We start from the raw sequence: 19,251 nt of genomic DNA on the forward strand, positions 1-19,251 counted from the left end.
TTTTTATTTCCTTGACATCTGATGGGAGGGTGTCCCACATGGTGGGCGCCACTATTGAGAAGGCCCTCTGCCTGGTTCCCTGTAACCTCACTTCTTCCAGGAAGGGAACCGCCAGAAGGCACTCAGAGCTGGACCTCAGTTTCTGGGCTGAACGATGGGGGTGTTCCTGGAAAACTGTTTTTGGATACTTAGCAGTAATGGTGTTGGTGCCCGTTCCCTCTCACCATTTTGTAGTGATACCAATGCCTCAACAGGATCACCAGTAGTGTCAACTTGAAAATCCCCCAGAGCATTCAGGAATCCTGGTTCCATAATTCTTTGTGAATGGACCATTTTAACTGACGCCCACCCCCCGCCCTGCATTGGGAAGTGGGGCAGAACTTGCTACCTTTGGCCTAAACCTGACAGGAAGTGGTTTATCCATGTTTCATAGAACATCTCCTAGCATCTTTACTTTTACGAGAATATTTTAAAACTGAATGCCTGATGGTCCTGCCAGTCATTTTCTGTTCCAGAATAGAGTAAATGCTTCAGTAATTTTTCTTGCAAGAATCTTTTCTATTTGTCTACTGATAGCATTATCAGACAGGTGAAACACCATAGTTATTTCTTTGCTTTATTTTTCTGAATTAAACACGGCATCTTTGTGTGTGCTCTACCACTGAGCTATGACCTGTTTCCTTTATTTTGGAAAGTAGGGTACTTCAAATTTGAAATCTATTCTTTTTAAAACAGAAAATGACAGTTCTATAGAATCAATGTACAGAATACTTGTGTCTTATGAGTTCTTGAGCTGATCAATAGAGCCGCTGTAAATTTTGTTTATTTAATCCATTAATGAATAAAGCATAAACCTGCAGTTGGTAAAAAGAGATGTGGTATGTTTTGTAAAATCACTGTTCAGCTGATTCCCACCATTACTTATTAAATAGTTTTAACCTAAACTATGAGTTAATATGTACATTGCAGCTTAGCAAGACTCTTAAAAATCAATACATTTTTTTGTTTTTAAAAATGACTAGGGAGGAGCACAGTGACTATGAGCCCCTGTATTGAAGCCTGTATGTACTTGCTAACCATATTTTGTCATGCAAGCCAGATCTATGTTTCACATTGCCCAAATATTGGCTTTTGAGTCTTCACCTTAAGTGGAATTCCAGGTTTTTTAAAAATCTGAACAGTTTCACAGGTACAGATTTTCTCATCAGCATAACAGTGATGGGGAAACATATCTGCTAAAATTATCCTGGGCATACAGCTATTTACAGTCCTGGAACCTGTCACTGGTTAGCCCTGTGAAGCTTATGTCTAATACCAGCACAAAATTGTGGTAATGGGTTAAATAATCATAATAGGCAAGTTTTTGCTGTTTTAAGATCTCCGTAATATGACTACTTCTTACTAATACGTTTTAACATTTGAGAGCTAATGTTCTGCAGATAAGGACATTCTAATTTCATTATTGATTCCCTGGGTGAACTTGGGCAAATCTCTGGCTCTGTCTCATTTCCCCATCCACAGGTGTTGAAGAATAGTTATCTATTGTGAAAGAGAGTGAGATATAAAACTACTTGTTTGAGAAGTAGTTTACTATGATACTAGCAGTGGTCATATTCAGTCTGTAACATTTAGGTGTGATGCAAGTTATGTGTGGCTTGTAACTTTTAATAGAACAAATGAATATATTTTGCAAATTTAATTATTTCGTAGGTTAACTTCTCAATCTGGTGCTACATTACCAAATGGACGTAGTTTATGTAAGTACTTCATTTTTTACCTATGACCTTTCCAATTAATAGTGACTTATTTATTTTTGTTCCCTTGTGTCTTCTGTCTTTCAGTGTCAGGAATTTGTTGTTTTTTCGCCCACTCAAACAAATGAATTACCAATAAGATTCCATGCAGCATAATTTGCCATGATTTTCTTCTAATTACATTCACACATTATGATAATTGTCATCTAAAAATAGTTGCTACTCTAAAGAAATGAGGATAAATATACCGCAAATCAATAGTGAAGTGGGAGGCTATGAAATGAAAAGAAGTGATTTTTACAAGGAAATTGCTTGTTTATATTATGAGGTTGAAGCAGAATTGATAAGGTGATTTTTACTTAAATAAAATAGAAATAGACTAAGGATTTATTAAGGCTAAAAAATAGCTAGAAGATATTGCAGGAGAAGAAGAAGAGGAGGAGGAGGAGGAGGAGAGTACAGTATAGTGATTAGGATCTTGGGAGTCCATGGTTCAAATCTCCACTCGGCCATGAAGCTCACTGGGTGACCTATGGCCAGTAATTGTCTCAGCCCTAGCCTACCTCACAGGGTTGTTGTGGGGATTAAATGAGGAGGGGGAGAACCATGATCTCTACCTTGAGCTCCTTGAATAAAAAGAGGGGATATGAATGCAATACATAAATAAATAAATAAATAAATAAATAAATAAATAAATAAAATAAGCAGAGAGACAAGGCGACTTACCTGAATTTAGGCATGTGGTTGATCTGTCAAGTTGGAATATAATAAAAGTGATCCCGCAAGGAAAGTGAGAGGGGACAAAGTATCTTCCCAGCTTTCTTACTGTACTGTACTTGTACATTTCATATTTTAAATTTATCAGTATTAGCATATAATTCTTATTAAAACATTTAAAATCATTTCAGCTCTCAAAAGCAATTCTCTTCGTGGGGAGAAAAAGGTTGATGGGGACCATGCCTGTATAAATGGAGGTAGAGAAATCAGAAAAAGTTGCCGATCCAGAAAAAACAGATTTGAAAGTTTGAATCAGAGTTTACTGTTTGACCAACTAGTAAACAGGTATGTGGAAATTTTCCAATAATGTTTTCTAGATTACTGGCTTTGTTGACATATTTTGTTTTCAGATTGCGAGAATACGTCCTTTAGCCATTCCTAAATTGCCACTAATTAGTTTTTGATTTAAGTGTTTGACATATCATTAACAAATATATCCTAGTGCAGAACTGTTGGTCAAAATATTGAAATTTTTGTTTAATCAAACACAGCCATGCATACAAATTGGTTTCCTTTCTGGATTATTTTAGTCTTAACTCCGTTTAACAGAGATTTGATCTTTTTCTTCAGCTTCTAACATCCTATGGTTTTTGCAAAGTTATTGAAACTACAGATGTTAACAACGATGATTGAATCTACTGTATAGTAAATTTCATGCTTGGACATTATTATGCTCCAGTTTTTATCACGGTTTTATTTCAGTGTAACTACTGAAGGCAGGTGGCTTTTATTCTCTTTGTGACCTATAAAGCAGGGGTGGCTATTTATTTTTTTTAAATGCTATGGGCAATTGACAGCCACCCCTCCCAAGTACCACATGGCAGTGGTGTGCATGGCCAATATATTTGCAGACTACACGTGCAGCATACATACGCAAAAGAGACCACAAAGTACACTTGCACATGCACACTCATGCAGTGCACATACATCCATAGACTCTCTCTCACACTCTAGTAACTTAGCTAGATTCTTATACAGTGGTACCTCTGGTTACGTACTTAATTCGTTCCAGAGGCCCGTTCTTAACCTGAAACTGTTCTTAACCTGAAGCATCACTTTAACTAATGGGGCCTCCTGCTGCCGCCGCACAATTTCTGTTCTCATCCTGAAGCAAAGTTCTTAACCCAAGGTACTATTTCTGGGTTAGCGGAGTCTGTAACCTGAAGCATATGTAACCGGAAGCATATGTAACCCGAGGTACCACTGTATGGTAGAAAAGGCAGTAGCATTTCTCATCATATTTTCTTCTCTCATAAATTTAGGCCAAGCTAGCATCCATTATTCATGCTCATGCAATTTATAACTGCTTAGGTCATACAGCATTCCATGAGTACCTTGCATTCACAGAATTCCCGAAATTACAAAATCATCATCTCACAACTTACTGTGTTAACACAGATGTTAACACAGAGCACACACACACACACTCTTTGCAGGATGAGTGCTATTATAAAGTTCTCCCCACCCTAGCAGTAATGTGGTGGTGGGGAAGTGAACCTTTTCCTGTTCACAGTAGGACCCATGGAGAATAAAAAGAGTGTTCCCAAGACACCCTGTCCCCACATACCTGTACTAACATGAGGAAAATGCTGCTTTTTATTCTTCATCTCTAGTGAGCAGGTAGAAGGCTTTATCACCTGATCTTAGAGGGAGATGAAGCGATAAAGCATCCTTTTGCTTTCTCTTGATGGAGCAATTTCAAATGAGGATGCAGAGCACTTAATCTCAGTGCTGAGCACTACTGTTTGCATAGTAAACAGTATCACATATCATTTAAAAACCATGTTCATATATTACAGCACTGCTGAAGCTGTTCTTCAGGAAATGGACAATATTAACATCAGACGGAATAGGCGATCAGGTGAAGTGGAACGGTTGCGCATGTGGACAGATACAGAATTTGTAAGTTCAAGTTTCCAGACCTCAAGTTATAAAAATATACCCTTTCAATTTTAAACATTTTGAAGATATCTGTATCTTCTATGCAGCGCTTTAAACAGATGAATAAAATATTGACTTTTTAAAATTATAAATTAATATGTTTGATTCATTTGCAAATAATCATGACAGCGATGGAGCAGAGAGGGAGAGGTATGTGATATAGGCTTATATAAAATAGCTGTCAATTTATATTTTGTGTGTGTGTGTGTGTGTGTGTGTGTGTATGTGTGTGGCAGGGGGTGGAAATCTAACAGCAGTAGTATAACCTCTGGCAAAACTGAATACAAATTCTGTGTGTAGCACATATTTGGCTGATCCATCTTTGGGTTTGCAAAGTTAATATAGACCAGTTCAGCTGTTGTTTTCTTCTACTGTTGAGTGGTCAGGGCCTGTATTGTTCCTGTGATTTCTTGAGGCCTCCCTCGAACAGTACAACAGCACATTTGAAAGCTAGCCATAGCTCAGGGAGTTGTCTTAGTTCCCATCTGCCACAACTCAGCAGACTTGCACAACTGTTGAAATGCAATGGCAAATGGCTTGATAAGTGAAAGCCAATTGATGAGGCAACAAGGCTTCCTCTTTTATGAGCTGGCTAAGTTGCAACAGCCCCGCCCTCCCAAGCAACCCTATTGGCTGCTGGGAAGCTGTAGCTCTGTGTGGTGGAATCCCAGAGTCTCTGGTTCATTTCTGTGGCTCCCAACCTTTGGGCAGCATCTTTGTGGGCGTCCCATTGCTGCATGGTGGCAAGAAGACCAAAGAATTTGAACAGAATAATTGGGGGCACTTGCACTGTGCACCACCTGTAAGTTCCAGAATGCTGAATGTGCTCCTTTCCCCAAAATGTGAACGCTTGTTCAATAGCAGCTGCTCCACTATTACAATAGCAAATATTTTTGTATGGCATAAATTTGTGAAGATAGATGCTGTAACAAATTTGTTTTGTTGGTCTTGATGTTGCTGTAGTAGGGAAATGACAACATGCTCACTGTGTCTTCAGTGTCAGTAGCTGATTTATAATTGCTTATAGTACCAAGCATCACTTATTTCTCACCTTGAACACTTCCCAGATGATGCGTGTTTCTTGTTTTACAATGCAGATCATGCTGATATTATCTTTATTCCAGGAAAACATGGATATGTATTCACGTGTCAAGAGGAGGAGGAAATCACTGAGGAGAAATAGCTATGGAATCCAGAACCACCATGAAGTTTCCACAGAAGGGGAAGAAGAAGGTAATGACAGAGGTTAGCTAGCTACCTTTGTAGGTGCTATTGAAAATGTTTGTGTAAAAAAGCCAATATAGGGGTTACAAGATTATATAGTCATGGAATTGCTGATATCTTTAATTTTGTTTAGTTATATCCCACAGACCAAAATAATCTCTGCTCTGAACATATTCAATTTACTGAATCTGTCATTACACTGAACAGATTGATTTTAAATTCTTTATCACCTGTGATAAAATTTATCCTGATATATTATAAAAATACTCTTTGTGACCAAATTTTATCTGTCTGTCTGTCTATTAGAATCATTTTACAAATTAACAGGAATCCTTTTACAAGAGTCTGCAATGAAGTTGTATAAATTCTTTATTTGCCTTTTATTTCTAGAATCTCAAGAAGAGGATGGAGATATTGAAGTAGAGGAGGCAGAGGGAGAAGAAAATGATCGTCCATATAACCTGAGACAAAGAAAAACAGTGGAGAGATACCAAGCGCCTCCTATAGGTAACAGAGAAGCATAAACATGCACACCACTCTTCCTTAATTTTAGTAGCTGTGTTGGTCAGGCTGTCTTCAATGTATAGCAAGAGAAATGGTACCTTTTTACCTGATGATTTATTTAACTGCTGGAAGCCCAAGGGCCTTTCATAGTATTTTTCTTTTTGCACTGGATGTTCTTTAAGACATTATTGCCACATTTGCATGTTGCACTACAGCATAGTATAAGATAATAATCAATGAGCTTAGGCAAGCCTTGAGCTCATGTGCTCTTCCTTCTGAATGAATAGCTGGAAGGAAGTCAGGTGCTTTTTCTTTTTCGTAATTATGGCTTGTTATAACATTCTAAACAAACCATGGTTAATATAGACTGGTTTGTTTGAAACCATGGCTTCAAGTTAATGTTAACTTGGTTTGGATAAAATGTCAAACCACAGTTAAGAAAAAGAAAAACGCATCTAACCTTCCAGCTATTCAGAACGAATTATGTATGGTTCTAACTCTGTGTCTGTTTCACTGACAATTCTTGTACAATCTCTGCCATTTAGGTATGATGAGATAAGCAGTAGAACTTTGCTCTCCTGTGTGACTCCTTTTCTCTCTGCCCTCTTGCTGTGTGCAGCAGTGATGGGAAATCTGTGTTTCTCCAATTGTTGGACTCCAGGTCCCATCAGCCCCATCTATCATAGCCAGTGCTCAGGGACAAATGGAGTTCAAAGTCCAGCAACAGCTGGAGGACAAGAAGTTTCCTACCCCTGGTATAAAGGACTGGGAGAGCCCATAATTAATTTAAATAGATGATGATGGTGGTGATGGAGTTTTTAAAAAAAGTTATTTATTTATTTATTGCTTGCTTGCTTGCTTGCTTGCTTGCTTGCTTGCTTGCATAAAGGCCTGAGCTTTGCATAAAGGTTGTGAGCTTTAGCAAGATACCTAACAGTGAGCATGTAGTTGCTTGTATAAATCTGTAAGAAAATGAAAATAATAGTACACAAATTTGTATTGCATTGTTTTTCAAATTGGTTTGTCTTCTCCAGTGCCCGCACACCAGAAGAAAAGGGAAAATGCATTGTTTGACATACATAGATCTCCTGCAAGAAGAAGCCATATCAGGTAAATCAGGGGCCAGCAATGTTTGGGGGCATATAGGTACATTTGGAATTTTGAGAGAGTCCCACGGGCACTACTTTCTCTCCCCCAAGTCACTTCCCCCCCAAAATGTAAAGAGACAATGTTTCTGTGACACACACATAGGGGAGCAGGAAGTACACTGACGGTGATAAACTTGGTCAAATTTATCATGGTTTATTAAATCAAGTCACAACAGAACTAGGCCATAGTGAAATATTTCAAAATATCATTATAAACATGAGCTTTAACTTCTCCTGTTTCGAACAAATCTTGCTTAAGATTAACCATAGTTAGTTGGAATTCAATAAAATGACAACCTGCAGTTAATAAAAATGAAGCTTCCAGTCTTACATGCTGATGAAGGGGTGGGGGGATAGTGCGAGGCTTCTTGTAACTTAGTCCTCTCACAAGAAACTGGTTTATCATGACATCTGAGCCGGTTCAGTGTATGAAGATAAGGTGGTTTTCTCTGCTTATTACATTTTGTTGGTGTTCTTAACTGTTAGCATTGGAACGCTGAATGCATGCTGTTCTTCAGTGAAATACTTTTGTTGCTTCCATAGGAGAAAGAAGCATGCTATTCATAGCAGTGATACAACCTCTTCAGATGAAGAACGCTTTGAAAGAAGAAAATCTAAGAGCATGGCAAGAGCAAGGAACAGGTAATTTTTTGTTCTTTTCAACTTGGAAATAACAGCTTCACTATACTTGGCTTGGTGAAGCTTGTCAGACTTGCAAAACTATTTTATTCTGAGTCAGGTAATTGTCTCATCTAATCTAGTATTCTCTGTTCTGACTGGCAGCAAGTCTGCTCCTTAAGTGTTTTTTAAATTAAAGATGCATGGGTGGGATGTAGTCTGAGACTTTGCTTGTAAACTATGTGGTTTATACTTTTTATTGTACAGATTTTGTATCTTTGCATGTGTCGTACTCATACTCCTTATTGTAAATTAGTCTTTTGGTTCTTTGTCCCTGACACTTAGCGACACTTTTCCTCATGGTGGCTGAAGTTATTAGTATTATGTTGGGACATATTGAAACATCATATGGTTTCCCCCTTGACATACATGTAGTTTCATTGGATGGCAACCCTGCTCACCTTGAAATTGAATGTGACCTAATTGAGTGCTGTTTTTGTATCTGTATTGAAACAGATGTCTGCCTATGAACTTCAGAGCAGAAGACTTGGCCTGTGGAATCCTGCGTGAACGAGTGAAAGTTGGTGCAAGTTTGGCTGATGTAGATCCTATGATTCTTGACAAATCGGTGCGTTCCATCTATTTGTCTTCATAACTATTTTACAACAAACTAATTGGAATTGCTAATCCGAAGCTTACATAAATGCATAATTAGTTGCCTGATTAGATCAGCACTTGTTGTGTTGTATATTGCTGACTCAAAAACAAGCAAACCAGGAAACCATAATTTACACTTCCAAAGTTAAAAATAAATTCATAGTTTAATAAACCTGGTTGCGAATGCCTCCCTGTTCCATACCTGACATAATATGTTAGATATAGGGCAAGTGGGAGCATGGGTACCAGAGAACAGTTGGGAGCCTTAAAATGCTCCTGTTTGTACCTTAGCTGGGGGGGGGGGCTTGCTGTCAGTGTCAATCAGCTGATCAGTGGTGATAGCAAGCCCGCAGCAGTCAGCTGAGCTGTGGAGTACCCCGTTGGGGCTGGCAGTAAGCACAAGTGCCCCTTTGCATTGAATTGAATTGAATTGAAACCAGCAATGCCAAAGGATCTTCTTCTATAGGTATGGCAGGTGCTGTACCTGCAGAAGATTTTTTTCTTTTGGGGTCCCTTGATGTCAGATGACTGACACTTGGGAGGCTCTGCCCACCTGCCAAAATGGCCATGGTGGGGAATGATCCGGGAGGTGGGGGTCCAACCCACTGCCTGGATCCTGTTCCTCACCCCTGCTCTAAGCTTATGCTGATTATACATGAAACCAATAGCTAAAAAATACTATTTATCTCCCTTTTAGGTGCGCTTTGATAGCATAGGTGGACTGAGCAATCATATTCATGCACTTAAGGAAATGGTTATATTTCCTCTTCTTTATCCTGAAATATTTGAAAAATTCAAAATTCAGCCACCAAGGTAAGTAGATTTTTTCCCTTCATATAAATTTTCTTTGTATTTGATGTATATTGTGCTTCAGAAGGAATTTAGCATACTCTGGGATGTACTATGCCACTTTCCCCAAGATTGTCAACACAGAGGTGAAAGAAAAGTGATGTTGAAGGGAACATTTGGCCGGCTAAGTCCACCGTTCACTTATTTCTTGAAGAAACCACTTAGCACAACTAGTTGTAAAGTTCAGATTAAGTTAATTCCAATACATACAATTAGAAGAACTATGTATTTGGCTCAGTCCAATTGACTAGGAGCTGTGATGGGGTGGTGATCGCAAAAGTAATTTGAAGAGTGTACAATGTTGTTGTTTTTTTAGTTTGCTTAGAGTCTTAAATATGCATAAGGGATTTTACTGGATGATGGTCAGGACCTCTATAGCTTGTTGCTGTGGTTAAAAAAGGATTGTTAATGTGGAAGGTCTGATGAACCGAACATTTGCTTTTCTTTTGCGAATGTGTGTGTCAGGCCCTTTCTGAAGAATAAAGCTTAGGAGGCTTTTTATGTGTGGTCTAAAAAGCATAGTAGCATTTTGGATTTAATCTGACCAGGGAAAGAAGTTACTGCATTTTTGAAGATTCCTGCAGTGATGTCAGTAGAGATGAGATGTGTTATTCAGAGCCTTTAAAATAACTACAAGAAGTTGGCAAAAATGGGTTTCATGACATGGCAAACTTGTGCAGCAGGAGACACAGAGCTTTTCTAACAGAACCAATATGTTAAATCATAGAATCAACACTCTACTGTTCCTCTTGTGCCTTAATCGATTTCCTCTGCCTTTTCCCTCATTTTGTAAACTGCTTTGAGGTTTTTACAGTAAGGGTTTTTTTACAGTAAATATTGGGTAGATTTGCATAAGGGTAAGAAAACCTGAGAGAGAGAGAGAGAGAGAGAGAGAGAGAGAGAGAGAGAGAGAGAGAGAGAGATGTTTGAATTGTAATCTTACCAGTAAAAACTTTTCCTCTTGGCAATCAATCTTTAGAAATATATCTGATGCTTCTTTTAATCTTTGATATTGCACTAGAACAGGGGTCTGCAACCTGCGGCTCCGGAGCCGCATGTGGCTCTTTTACACCTTTGCCACGGCTCCGGGGCGGATACTAGTGAGGGGAGGAGGTGCATTGTGCGCCCCGACACTCCCCACTGTGGCGGGCGCTGTACTGGCTGTGACGTCGCATGGGGGCGGTGCGTGCGTTAGTCATGCACCGTCCCGACGTCACCCGCCCGCCCGCCCGCTACATTGTAAGGGGCATGTACGCTGGTCACTGCATTGAAAGGGGGCATGTACACTGGTCACTGTTTTGAAGGGGAGTGAAGAACACACACACACAAAAAGGTAACTTGTTAATTTAACGTTTATTTCTATGAGGAGGAGTAATTCTGAGGGGTCAAACAAAGAAATAATAAAAAAGTGACAAAAAGTTATTTTTATAATGACGAGTTTTGTGGCTCCCAGTTTTTTTTTTTTCCTTCGGAAACGGGTCCAAGTGGCTCTTTTTGTCTTAAAGGTTGCAGACCCCTGCACTAGAACCCACTGACCTGGCAGCTGACACATCAGCAAGAAGTGATAGACTTACCTTTCTCTTTAAATGATTTGGAACAGAGAGAATAATTATTATATTCCCAAACAAAAAATGAACAAACCCGGGGGGAAATGTTGGGCACATCATTATTGGCATTCGTGCCATGTGCGTAACAAATATTTTCTGCATCGAACAAGAAACAAAGAAATAGTGATTACTATATTTATCCATTTGTCTTCAGGGGCTGTTTGTTTTATGGTCCTCCTGGAACAGGTAAAACCTTGGTAGCTAGAGCTCTGGCCAATGAATGCACACAAGGGGAGAGAAAAGTTGCTTTTTTCATGAGGAAAGGAGCAGACTGTCTCAGCAAATGGGTTGGTGAATCTGAACGGCAACTTCGACTCCTCTTCGATCAAGTTAGTACACAACATTATCTCTTTGATAGTTTCAACCAAAACAGGATGGGAGTGCTTGTCAGAAACGTTTTCGTTGTAGGCTGTGATTCTGGAGGCAGGGATGTTAAAAGGCGGTAAAAATTCACCTATTGACACAGGGAGGGAAATAAAATCCAGGAAGCATTGCTCTTGCTCTGAATGATCTTATTTTGCAGTTGGTGAGGTCATGTTGCCAAATTGGACCAGAGCACACCAAGGCACTTTCTTCTGGGCTCTTATGTAGGTCTACTCAAGGCTAAGTCCCATTGAGATTAATGGGGCTTGCTCCTAATAAAGTAATGATAGGATTTCAGCCTTAAGTTTACTTTGGGACACATCCCTCCCTACAGCCTTAAGTTTACTTTGGGACACATCCCTCCCTACAGTTGCTTTCACTCTGTGAAAATCAAAACAGGCATAATTTCTCAAATCCCTAGTTTCTTATAGCAGTGCTTAATTGCACTGTGTTGGCAGATGATATAAAAAGATACAAAGGAAACAATATATTATCTAGATTGTCTAAAGCTTTTGTTCACTAGCATATTCAGTGTACTGATGGAACTCAGCAGTATGGAATGGAGCCTAATTTCTTGCTACATAAAATGTAGGATCTTCTGTTTACGGAAGGGGTCTTCCCAAGAACAGAAGCAGTTCTTCCATGAGCAGAGTGAAAACTAAGATCAAACTCTATAATTGTCAGATTTTGTTAGAAATAGTTTAAGTAAGCTATCGAGTTTTTCTTAGAATACTAAATAACAAGATCACTTAGGTGAATTCCTAGAATAGAAACGTACAAGAGGACAAAGCGTTCTCTGTGTAAATTAGAATTTGAGGCTTGTTCTCTTTTTATAGTGTGTTCATCAAACTTTTCTTTTTGTTGGATCGGTTGGGTGTACCTGCTTGGAAAGAAATAGGAGCAGGTTGTTTGAGCAAAAAACTTGCTACAGCTTCTTTTTACCTTGAATTAGAAGATGAGGGATGTTACCCTGACAGTTCATACCTCTCAGCTGAACACCGGAAGAGTTGCACTGCAGTGATACTCTGGACCATCTCATATGGAACAGACCAACAATTACAATTCCCTCCAAGCAGATGAACTGTTGAAAGTGAATCTTGGCTCTCACAAAATGAAAATATTTAATGGTACTTGTATGACTGGCAAGAGACAGGAGGTAGACTTACGAAAGTAATCTTGCAGAATGTGAGAAACAACCTGTTTATTTCCCCCTCTTTTAACAGTATCCTGAATTTGTACTATTATTGCTGTTGCCATTTAGTAAAATGCATTTGATCAGTGAACACCTTTAGTGGGTGAACTTTAGATTTATGACCAGAGTGGGTTTACCCAGAAGGACAGCAGTTCAAGTTAGACGTTAATTAAAGGTACAGGTAGGCTTAGTCCTTGGCATTATAAACAAATGCTTTTCTTGTGCTTTTTTAACTAATACTGTTTGTTGCTCACCAGGCATACCTGATGAGACCATCCATAATCTTTTTTGATGAAATTGATGGATTGGCCCCAGTCCGTTCTAGCAGGCAGGACCAGATTCACAGGTAATCCTAGTGTATTACTTCTGAATATCTTGTATTGGCTCCGCAGTTTTGTTGTTCACACAATGGTAGATCCAACACCTTTTAATATTAAGTGCATAGGGCGGGATTCAGGTAAGTGCTTTGTCAAGCACAAGGGTTTCCACTTGCACAGTTGAGTTTTCCTGCACGCTCCCTGTGCCTTCCACAGATCTTCTTTGGAGGGTTGGGGACACGCCAGAACAGATTTAAGGGGTTTGTGGGGAGAGGAGAGGGAGTGGAAATTCTGTTAGGCAGCCAAAGGTTCTTGTGCTAGTGGAAGCACTTTGTTGAATACCACCCATAAATATTTAGGTCAGTGAATATGATAAATAAAATGTAACACGAAAACTACTAGTAAGCAAATTGTCGGGAGAACATTCTAAATGGTTTAACTGGATTCCCCCCCACCCCAACTTTTATCTCATGTGAACAAAATACTTTTTGTTAGCTTCTGCAAGGTAAGCTTCGTTTTAATTCTAGCAACTTATTTGATCACTGATGTATAACTGATACAGGAACCTCATATAGTGGAAAGGGCTGTGAGGCTCAAATGCGGCTGTGAATAGATTGGAAATTCGCCCTGCAGCAGTAGTGATAGGCAAAAGATAGCTGGTATATCTCTTTGGCTATGACAGTAAAGAGAAAGCTTTTCCTTCTTTTTTATTTGGGAGAGATTGAACAACAACAAAAGGTTTACTCCAGATTTTGTGTAGGTGGGCAAGGATCAAACAAAAACAGGTTAAGGATTGCTCTTTACGTTGCTTCTCTGTGGAGCATTGTCAGGGCATAAAAGAAACTCTTCTTTGTTCAGTAATGGGATACGACATAACTTTGTGAGAAGACATATTCAGAATTATTATGCCTTTTGGGATCGAATGCTTGTCACTTGCATACTTAGGCCTTGTCTATGAGCAACACCAAAAATGATAGATCATTTCAAGTGCTTCACCATAGTGTTCATAACTATAGTGTTGCTAACCTTGGCTGGGATCCAGTCTCCCACAAGCAGTGTTTGACTCTGGACTCTCCTGCTGGTAGAAGGAGCGGACAATGATTTTTCTGACTTTCCTTCACAATGAAACACCTTCGTACACTCTGAAAATATTCTGCAGAGGGTTGGGGGACCCAGCAAAAAGAATGGGGGGGGGGATTTTACAAGAGAATGATTCTGAATTGCTTTCCCCTTTCTGCCAGCAGGATATCTCTGCCAAATCTTGTAAGGAAAGAAGGAACCCTTCCATTTGTGAAAGGCTTATTTTGGTTTTGCCATACATGTCATGGTTTTCCATGTCTTTTATTTAGGATGGTTATAAACATCTTTGATGACTGTATTTACATATTTTGAACGTTCTCCCTAAAAATGTGGTTGAAATGTTGTTTTAGCTCTATAGTGTCAACTCTACTTGCTCTCATGGATGGATTAGACAACAGAGGAGAAATCGTTGTCATTGGTGCTACAAACAGACTTGATTCTATAGATCCAGCACTCAGGAGACCTGGTCGTTTTGACAGGGAATTTCTTTTTAGCCTGCCTGATCAAAAGGTAAGAATGTGAAGTTGTTATTTTATTTCTTATATCCCGCCCTTCCTCTCAAGAGCCCAGGGCAACATTAGAAGCTAATTGAAAGCATAATACATAGTACAGCAAATAAGTCAGCATTAAATGATACAAATTCAAATAGGTAAACCAGGACTGATCAGAGACATTTTGATGCCTGTTGCAGATCAGTAAACAGCAGCGGTAACAGTTTGCTGCCCTTCCAAAATCTGAGCTGCCTCATCTGCCTAATGGTAGGACCGGCTCTCATGTAAGCAAATTTTTTAAACTAAAGAGAACCTAGTAGTGCCAGATAGTCTTCTTATATTACATTTGAAAAAAACCTCTGTAGGTAAACCATATCAGTAAAAGTTCATGGCTTCCTTCATGCCAACATTCTTATACTCAGCTTTTGTCTGAGAATAAATATAGTTCACTTCTTCCTGATATGAATGGGTGTACATCTTAATAGAAATAGCCAGCAACATTTTTTAATTTTTTTTCCAGAACTATAATCTCCTATATTCTTTTGCATTAACTTATCTTTATTGAAGTCCTCCTTTGAAGTATTAGCTTTCTATTATACTGCCTGAATAATCATGTTTGTGGTATTTTTCTGCAGTAATAAACTGCTTGTTAAAAATTAAATGGGGAAGCACATAATTAGTTTGGATTAAATGAGAGGGCATAAATTAACCGATTTGCCTGTAAAATTCTTTATATAATCATCCCAAGATTTCAGTTACTTTGGGAGCAAAAGTGAGCTTGGAGAGACAATCTAGGGCAGTGATGGCGAACCTTTTAGAGACCGAGTGCCCAGACTGCAACTCAAAACTCACTCACTGTATTTATCGCAAAGTGCCAACAAGGCAGTTTAACCTGAATGCTGAGGTTTTAGTTTAGAAAAAACAACTCATACATTAACATCTTTTGTCTTAAAAGAAGAACACAATAACAGAGCTTTCAATGATACAAACAACTTTTTATTGAAAGGTAAAAGTTTGCATGAAGATGATCCAAACAAAGTAAGGAGAGCAATCCCAAGTGCTTTCTCTGACTTAAAATTATTTGGCAGAGAATTCCACACTTTAAGAATTCCCCGGTTTTAAGCTCCAGCCCAAGCAAGCAAGCGTTCTTGGTGTGGCCCTCTGAGCACATGCAGAGCGGCGCCCCCAATCACGCCCCTCATCCTGCCGCTGTTTCCTGAAAGGGCCCCGGGGGCTGCCCCATGTGCTAGCCCTGCTCCCCTGCCGAGCCCCGACCGGCCTCTATGCAGGGTGTGTAAAGCCTCAACCTTGCAGCAGGAGGAGGAAGGCGGCTGCTCACAAGTGTCGGCGGCCCACCAACGCAGCAGCACGCCTCTGAGCGTGTGCAGAGCGCTGCGCCCTCCCCACCCACACCGGAAGCTCCCCAAGGGAAAACGTGCGCCCTGGAGGTTCTGGCTCCGTTTTGCACCCCCCAACGCCCTATCTGAGGCGCTTCTACTCAGACACAAGTCCCATGATCCATACCCAACCTCTGACAACAACATGAGCGCCTGCTTGGGGATGGGTGTCGTGTATCCGAATGAGACCAATGCCCCACCCTGCCCTTCCCTTTGCCCCTCCCTGGCCACGAGGGCACCTTCTCAGTCTGGGCATCCTGTGCTGAGCAAAAGGAGCCCTAAAGGCACTGCAGCAGACAGGCCAGTTCGGGGATTTCAGCTCTTTACTGTCCTGCTTGTGAGGCTCCCCAAACTGAGGGCCCACCATAATCATTGCCGGTGCTATTTCACAACCCACTCACACAAAATACTAATTGCCACTATATGCTCCGGAAGCCTCCGCACAGTTGGGCGCACTGAACAATTGGGCCAAAGAATAGCTGTGACCCCCGTTTTGGAGAGAGTTGGTGCCCTGACGGGCATCACATCCCCACTCCTGCCGCACAGTTTCCTGCTCCGACCCGCCGTGCACATGGTGCTCTGGCTGGCCAAGTTGAGCTGAGGACTCGACGCACCGCCCTTGCCTTCTGATGGCTCTGTGCTGGGGCAAGGGCGCACGTGCCCGCAGAGAGGGCTCTGAGTGCCCCCTCTGGCACACGTTCCATAGGTTCACCACCACTGATCTAGGGATTGGGTCTTATCCGTGGGTTGGCAAACTAATGGCTGCGGGCTGGATCAGGCCCAATTGCCTTCTGGAGCCGGTCTGCGGACGGTCCGGGAATCGCCAGCACGCACGTTCTTTCCCTCTCCCTCCCTCTTGCTCACACAGCGGCGGCGCCTCCTCCCTCCCTCCTGGCTTCTCCCTGCCCTGCCTAGAGGAGGAAGGGGGCTGGGCTTTGTTGGTGCCAGCGGCAGCAGCAGCGCTTGAGCAGCTGCCATTTTAAGCAGCCCCTCTCCAGAGCTCTTTCGCGCGCCGCTCATCGTCCCTCCGCCGCCGCCAGCCCCTGCCGCTCGCAAGACACAGGTAAGCGGCCACCGGGGCTCGTGATTCTCTTGCATCACCCCCCCCCCCAATATAGTCCAGCTCCCCACAAGGTCTGAGGGACAGTGGACCAGCTTCCTGCTGAAAAAGTTTGCTGACCCCTGGTTATCAATAGGCCCATAATACCCATCTGTATCTCTCCCTGTCAATTAATGCCAAGGAGACTGTGGAAGCTGTGCAATGTTGCCTGGAAGCAGTGAAGACAGAATGCGGGCTAGCAAGTTTTGCCTTTGTCTAGACAAGGCAGAGATGGTTTTGGGCAGTAGATGGGCTAATTCAGGACAGAGAATGCAGCTTGTCCTGGATACTTGTAAATTCCTATAAAGGTTCAGGGTCAGCTTGGGCAGGGGGGCTCCTGATGATCAGGTAACTTCTGTGACCAAGAGTGCCTTGCCTGAGTCACTGGCTGCATCTCTTCCTGGAGACGTTGGATCTGGCCGCAGTATTACATGCATTGGTCACCTTCTGGGTAGATTACCGCAACGAGCGCTGTGTTGGGCTGTCCAGTGTTCACCAACTGTGGCTGGTGCAATCTGCAGCCACCAGATCACTGGACTATATATATAAGATTAGAATATTTTCAGACTATATTACACCAGCCATATATAAACTGTACTGGCTTCTTATTTGTTTGTGCTGTGACCTATAAGGTCCTAAGCGACTTAAGACACAATATTTGAAAGACCATTGCCTCTCGTGTGAACCTGTTCATAGGTTAAGATCATGAGCCGAAGTTAGTCATCTCCATTAACTTAAATTGATCAACTCTGAGAAGAGCACCACTTCCTTTCCCCAGCACAATAAAGGATCTGGTCGGGACACGAGATAATGTCTTTTCTGTGGCAGCATCTCTGTTATGGAATCCTGTATCTAGAGAGGTTAGACTGCTCCCACCCCCTGAAGACTTTTGGGCTGGGAATAAAAGCATTGTACATTTCAACTGACTTTAAGCAGCTTTTAATTTCGCAATGAAGATTTATACTCCACTGTTCTTGGTTTTAATGTTTTGATTTAAATCTGTTAATTGTGTATTGTATTTCCCCCCCTTCTAATACTAATGGTGGATCTGGCCTGTAAGAGTCAAAAGGTGATATAAAAGTGTGTTAATAAATAATAATAATAAGGTGTGTGTGTATATATTTAAGTTAGTTGATTAACTTGTTCATGCAAGTGATAGGTTTGATATATTTTGATGCAGCTCTTAATACTGAATTTATTCTTTCTTTCCAAGGCAAGAAAGCACATATTCCAAATACATACCAGGGACTGGAACCCAAAATTGTCTGATCATTTTTTAGGAGAATTAGCGGAAAAATGTGTCGGTGAGTGGTATTATATTAGTGCTTTCACTTTAAATGTCTTTGCTCTTGAAAGGTTTTTTCTTTACTTTGTAAGAATCCTTAATGTGTGCTTATTAAATTATGTACATATGTACTGTTAAAACATATTAGAAAATTGAAATACATACTAATTTATTGCTCATATACTATCTTAACTGATGTTTCCTGTTACCAACACAGATCCTTTATAAGACAGTTTATATGTCGAAAACTTTGGCATGATTGATTATCCCTTTATAGGACTGAACATGCAAAGCTACCTAGCTTATGGGATACTGGTCTTCCAGAGGACAATGGCAGCTCTTTTTATATTACAAATAAAATAGAAAAAAACCAATTTGTTTCCCTACATGTATGGATGCTAAAGAGTTCTGTCTTTTTTATTATTGAAATGGTTTTTGGAAGGCAACTGAGCTAAGAATCCTCAAGACTTTTAAGAGTATGCTAGTTACAGAATAGGTATTTCTTTCTCTAAAGTTGGACACTGGATATCTGAAACATACTATGGAGCACCAGACATGAAATACTGAGTAGTAGATTGGCTGTTCAAGATAAAAATAAGCCTTACCATACTAGCAACTATACTATAAAATCAGTAGGTTAGAAAAAGTGAGATGTGTTAACATAATAAATCAACCCTAAACAAATAACCATAGCCTCTTCCAAACAATTTTTCATCTTCTGTCCATCTTACGCTGCTAGTCAACAATTTTTAGGAAAAACACAACATCAGGTCACTGGGTCTACCACATCAAAACAGTAAAATTTTAAATTGAACACCATCCATTCAGTCAGCTACTGTACATCCGAATTATCCTCTTCATCCACAGGAACATCTACCTTCGAAGCAGCATTCCTCCACTTTTGATCTGCAAAGACCCCAACATCTTCTGGTGAGAAGAAAACAAAAT

At 40.5% G+C, this 19,251-nt stretch overlaps 1 protein-coding gene across 4 annotated transcripts in view; it reads left to right on the forward strand.

The window, feature by feature from the left end:
- The window catches only part of ATAD2B (ATPase family AAA domain containing 2B), a 53,835-nt gene that overhangs the window by 10,569 nt on the left and 24,015 nt on the right, over nucleotides 1-19,251 (forward strand). For 3 of the 4 annotated variants that reach the window (XM_081905954.1, XM_081905955.1, XM_081905956.1), the window contains exons 3-15: nucleotides 1,711-1,757; nucleotides 2,663-2,816; nucleotides 4,331-4,433; nucleotides 5,597-5,705; nucleotides 6,087-6,203; nucleotides 7,235-7,310; nucleotides 7,892-7,990; nucleotides 8,483-8,594; nucleotides 9,321-9,436; nucleotides 11,234-11,408; nucleotides 12,892-12,980; nucleotides 14,382-14,541; nucleotides 18,232-18,322. In XM_081905954.1, the coding sequence (XP_081762080.1) occupies nucleotides 1,711-1,757; nucleotides 2,663-2,816; nucleotides 4,331-4,433; nucleotides 5,597-5,705; nucleotides 6,087-6,203; nucleotides 7,235-7,310; nucleotides 7,892-7,990; nucleotides 8,483-8,594; nucleotides 9,321-9,436; nucleotides 11,234-11,408; nucleotides 12,892-12,980; nucleotides 14,382-14,541; nucleotides 18,232-18,322 (1,448 nt within the window). Of the gene's footprint in view, nucleotides 1-1,710; nucleotides 1,758-2,662; nucleotides 2,817-4,330; nucleotides 4,434-5,040; nucleotides 5,275-5,596; nucleotides 5,706-6,086; nucleotides 6,204-7,234; nucleotides 7,311-7,891; nucleotides 7,991-8,482; nucleotides 8,595-9,320; nucleotides 9,437-11,233; nucleotides 11,409-12,891; nucleotides 12,981-14,381; nucleotides 14,542-18,231; nucleotides 18,323-19,251 lie in introns of those variants that run through there. The other variant, XM_081905957.1, reaches the window with a different exon arrangement.

This window comes from Podarcis melisellensis (assembly GCF_964234715.1).
Source record: "Podarcis melisellensis genome assembly, chromosome: 3".
NCBI lineage: Eukaryota > Metazoa > Chordata > Lepidosauria > Squamata > Lacertidae > Podarcis > Podarcis melisellensis.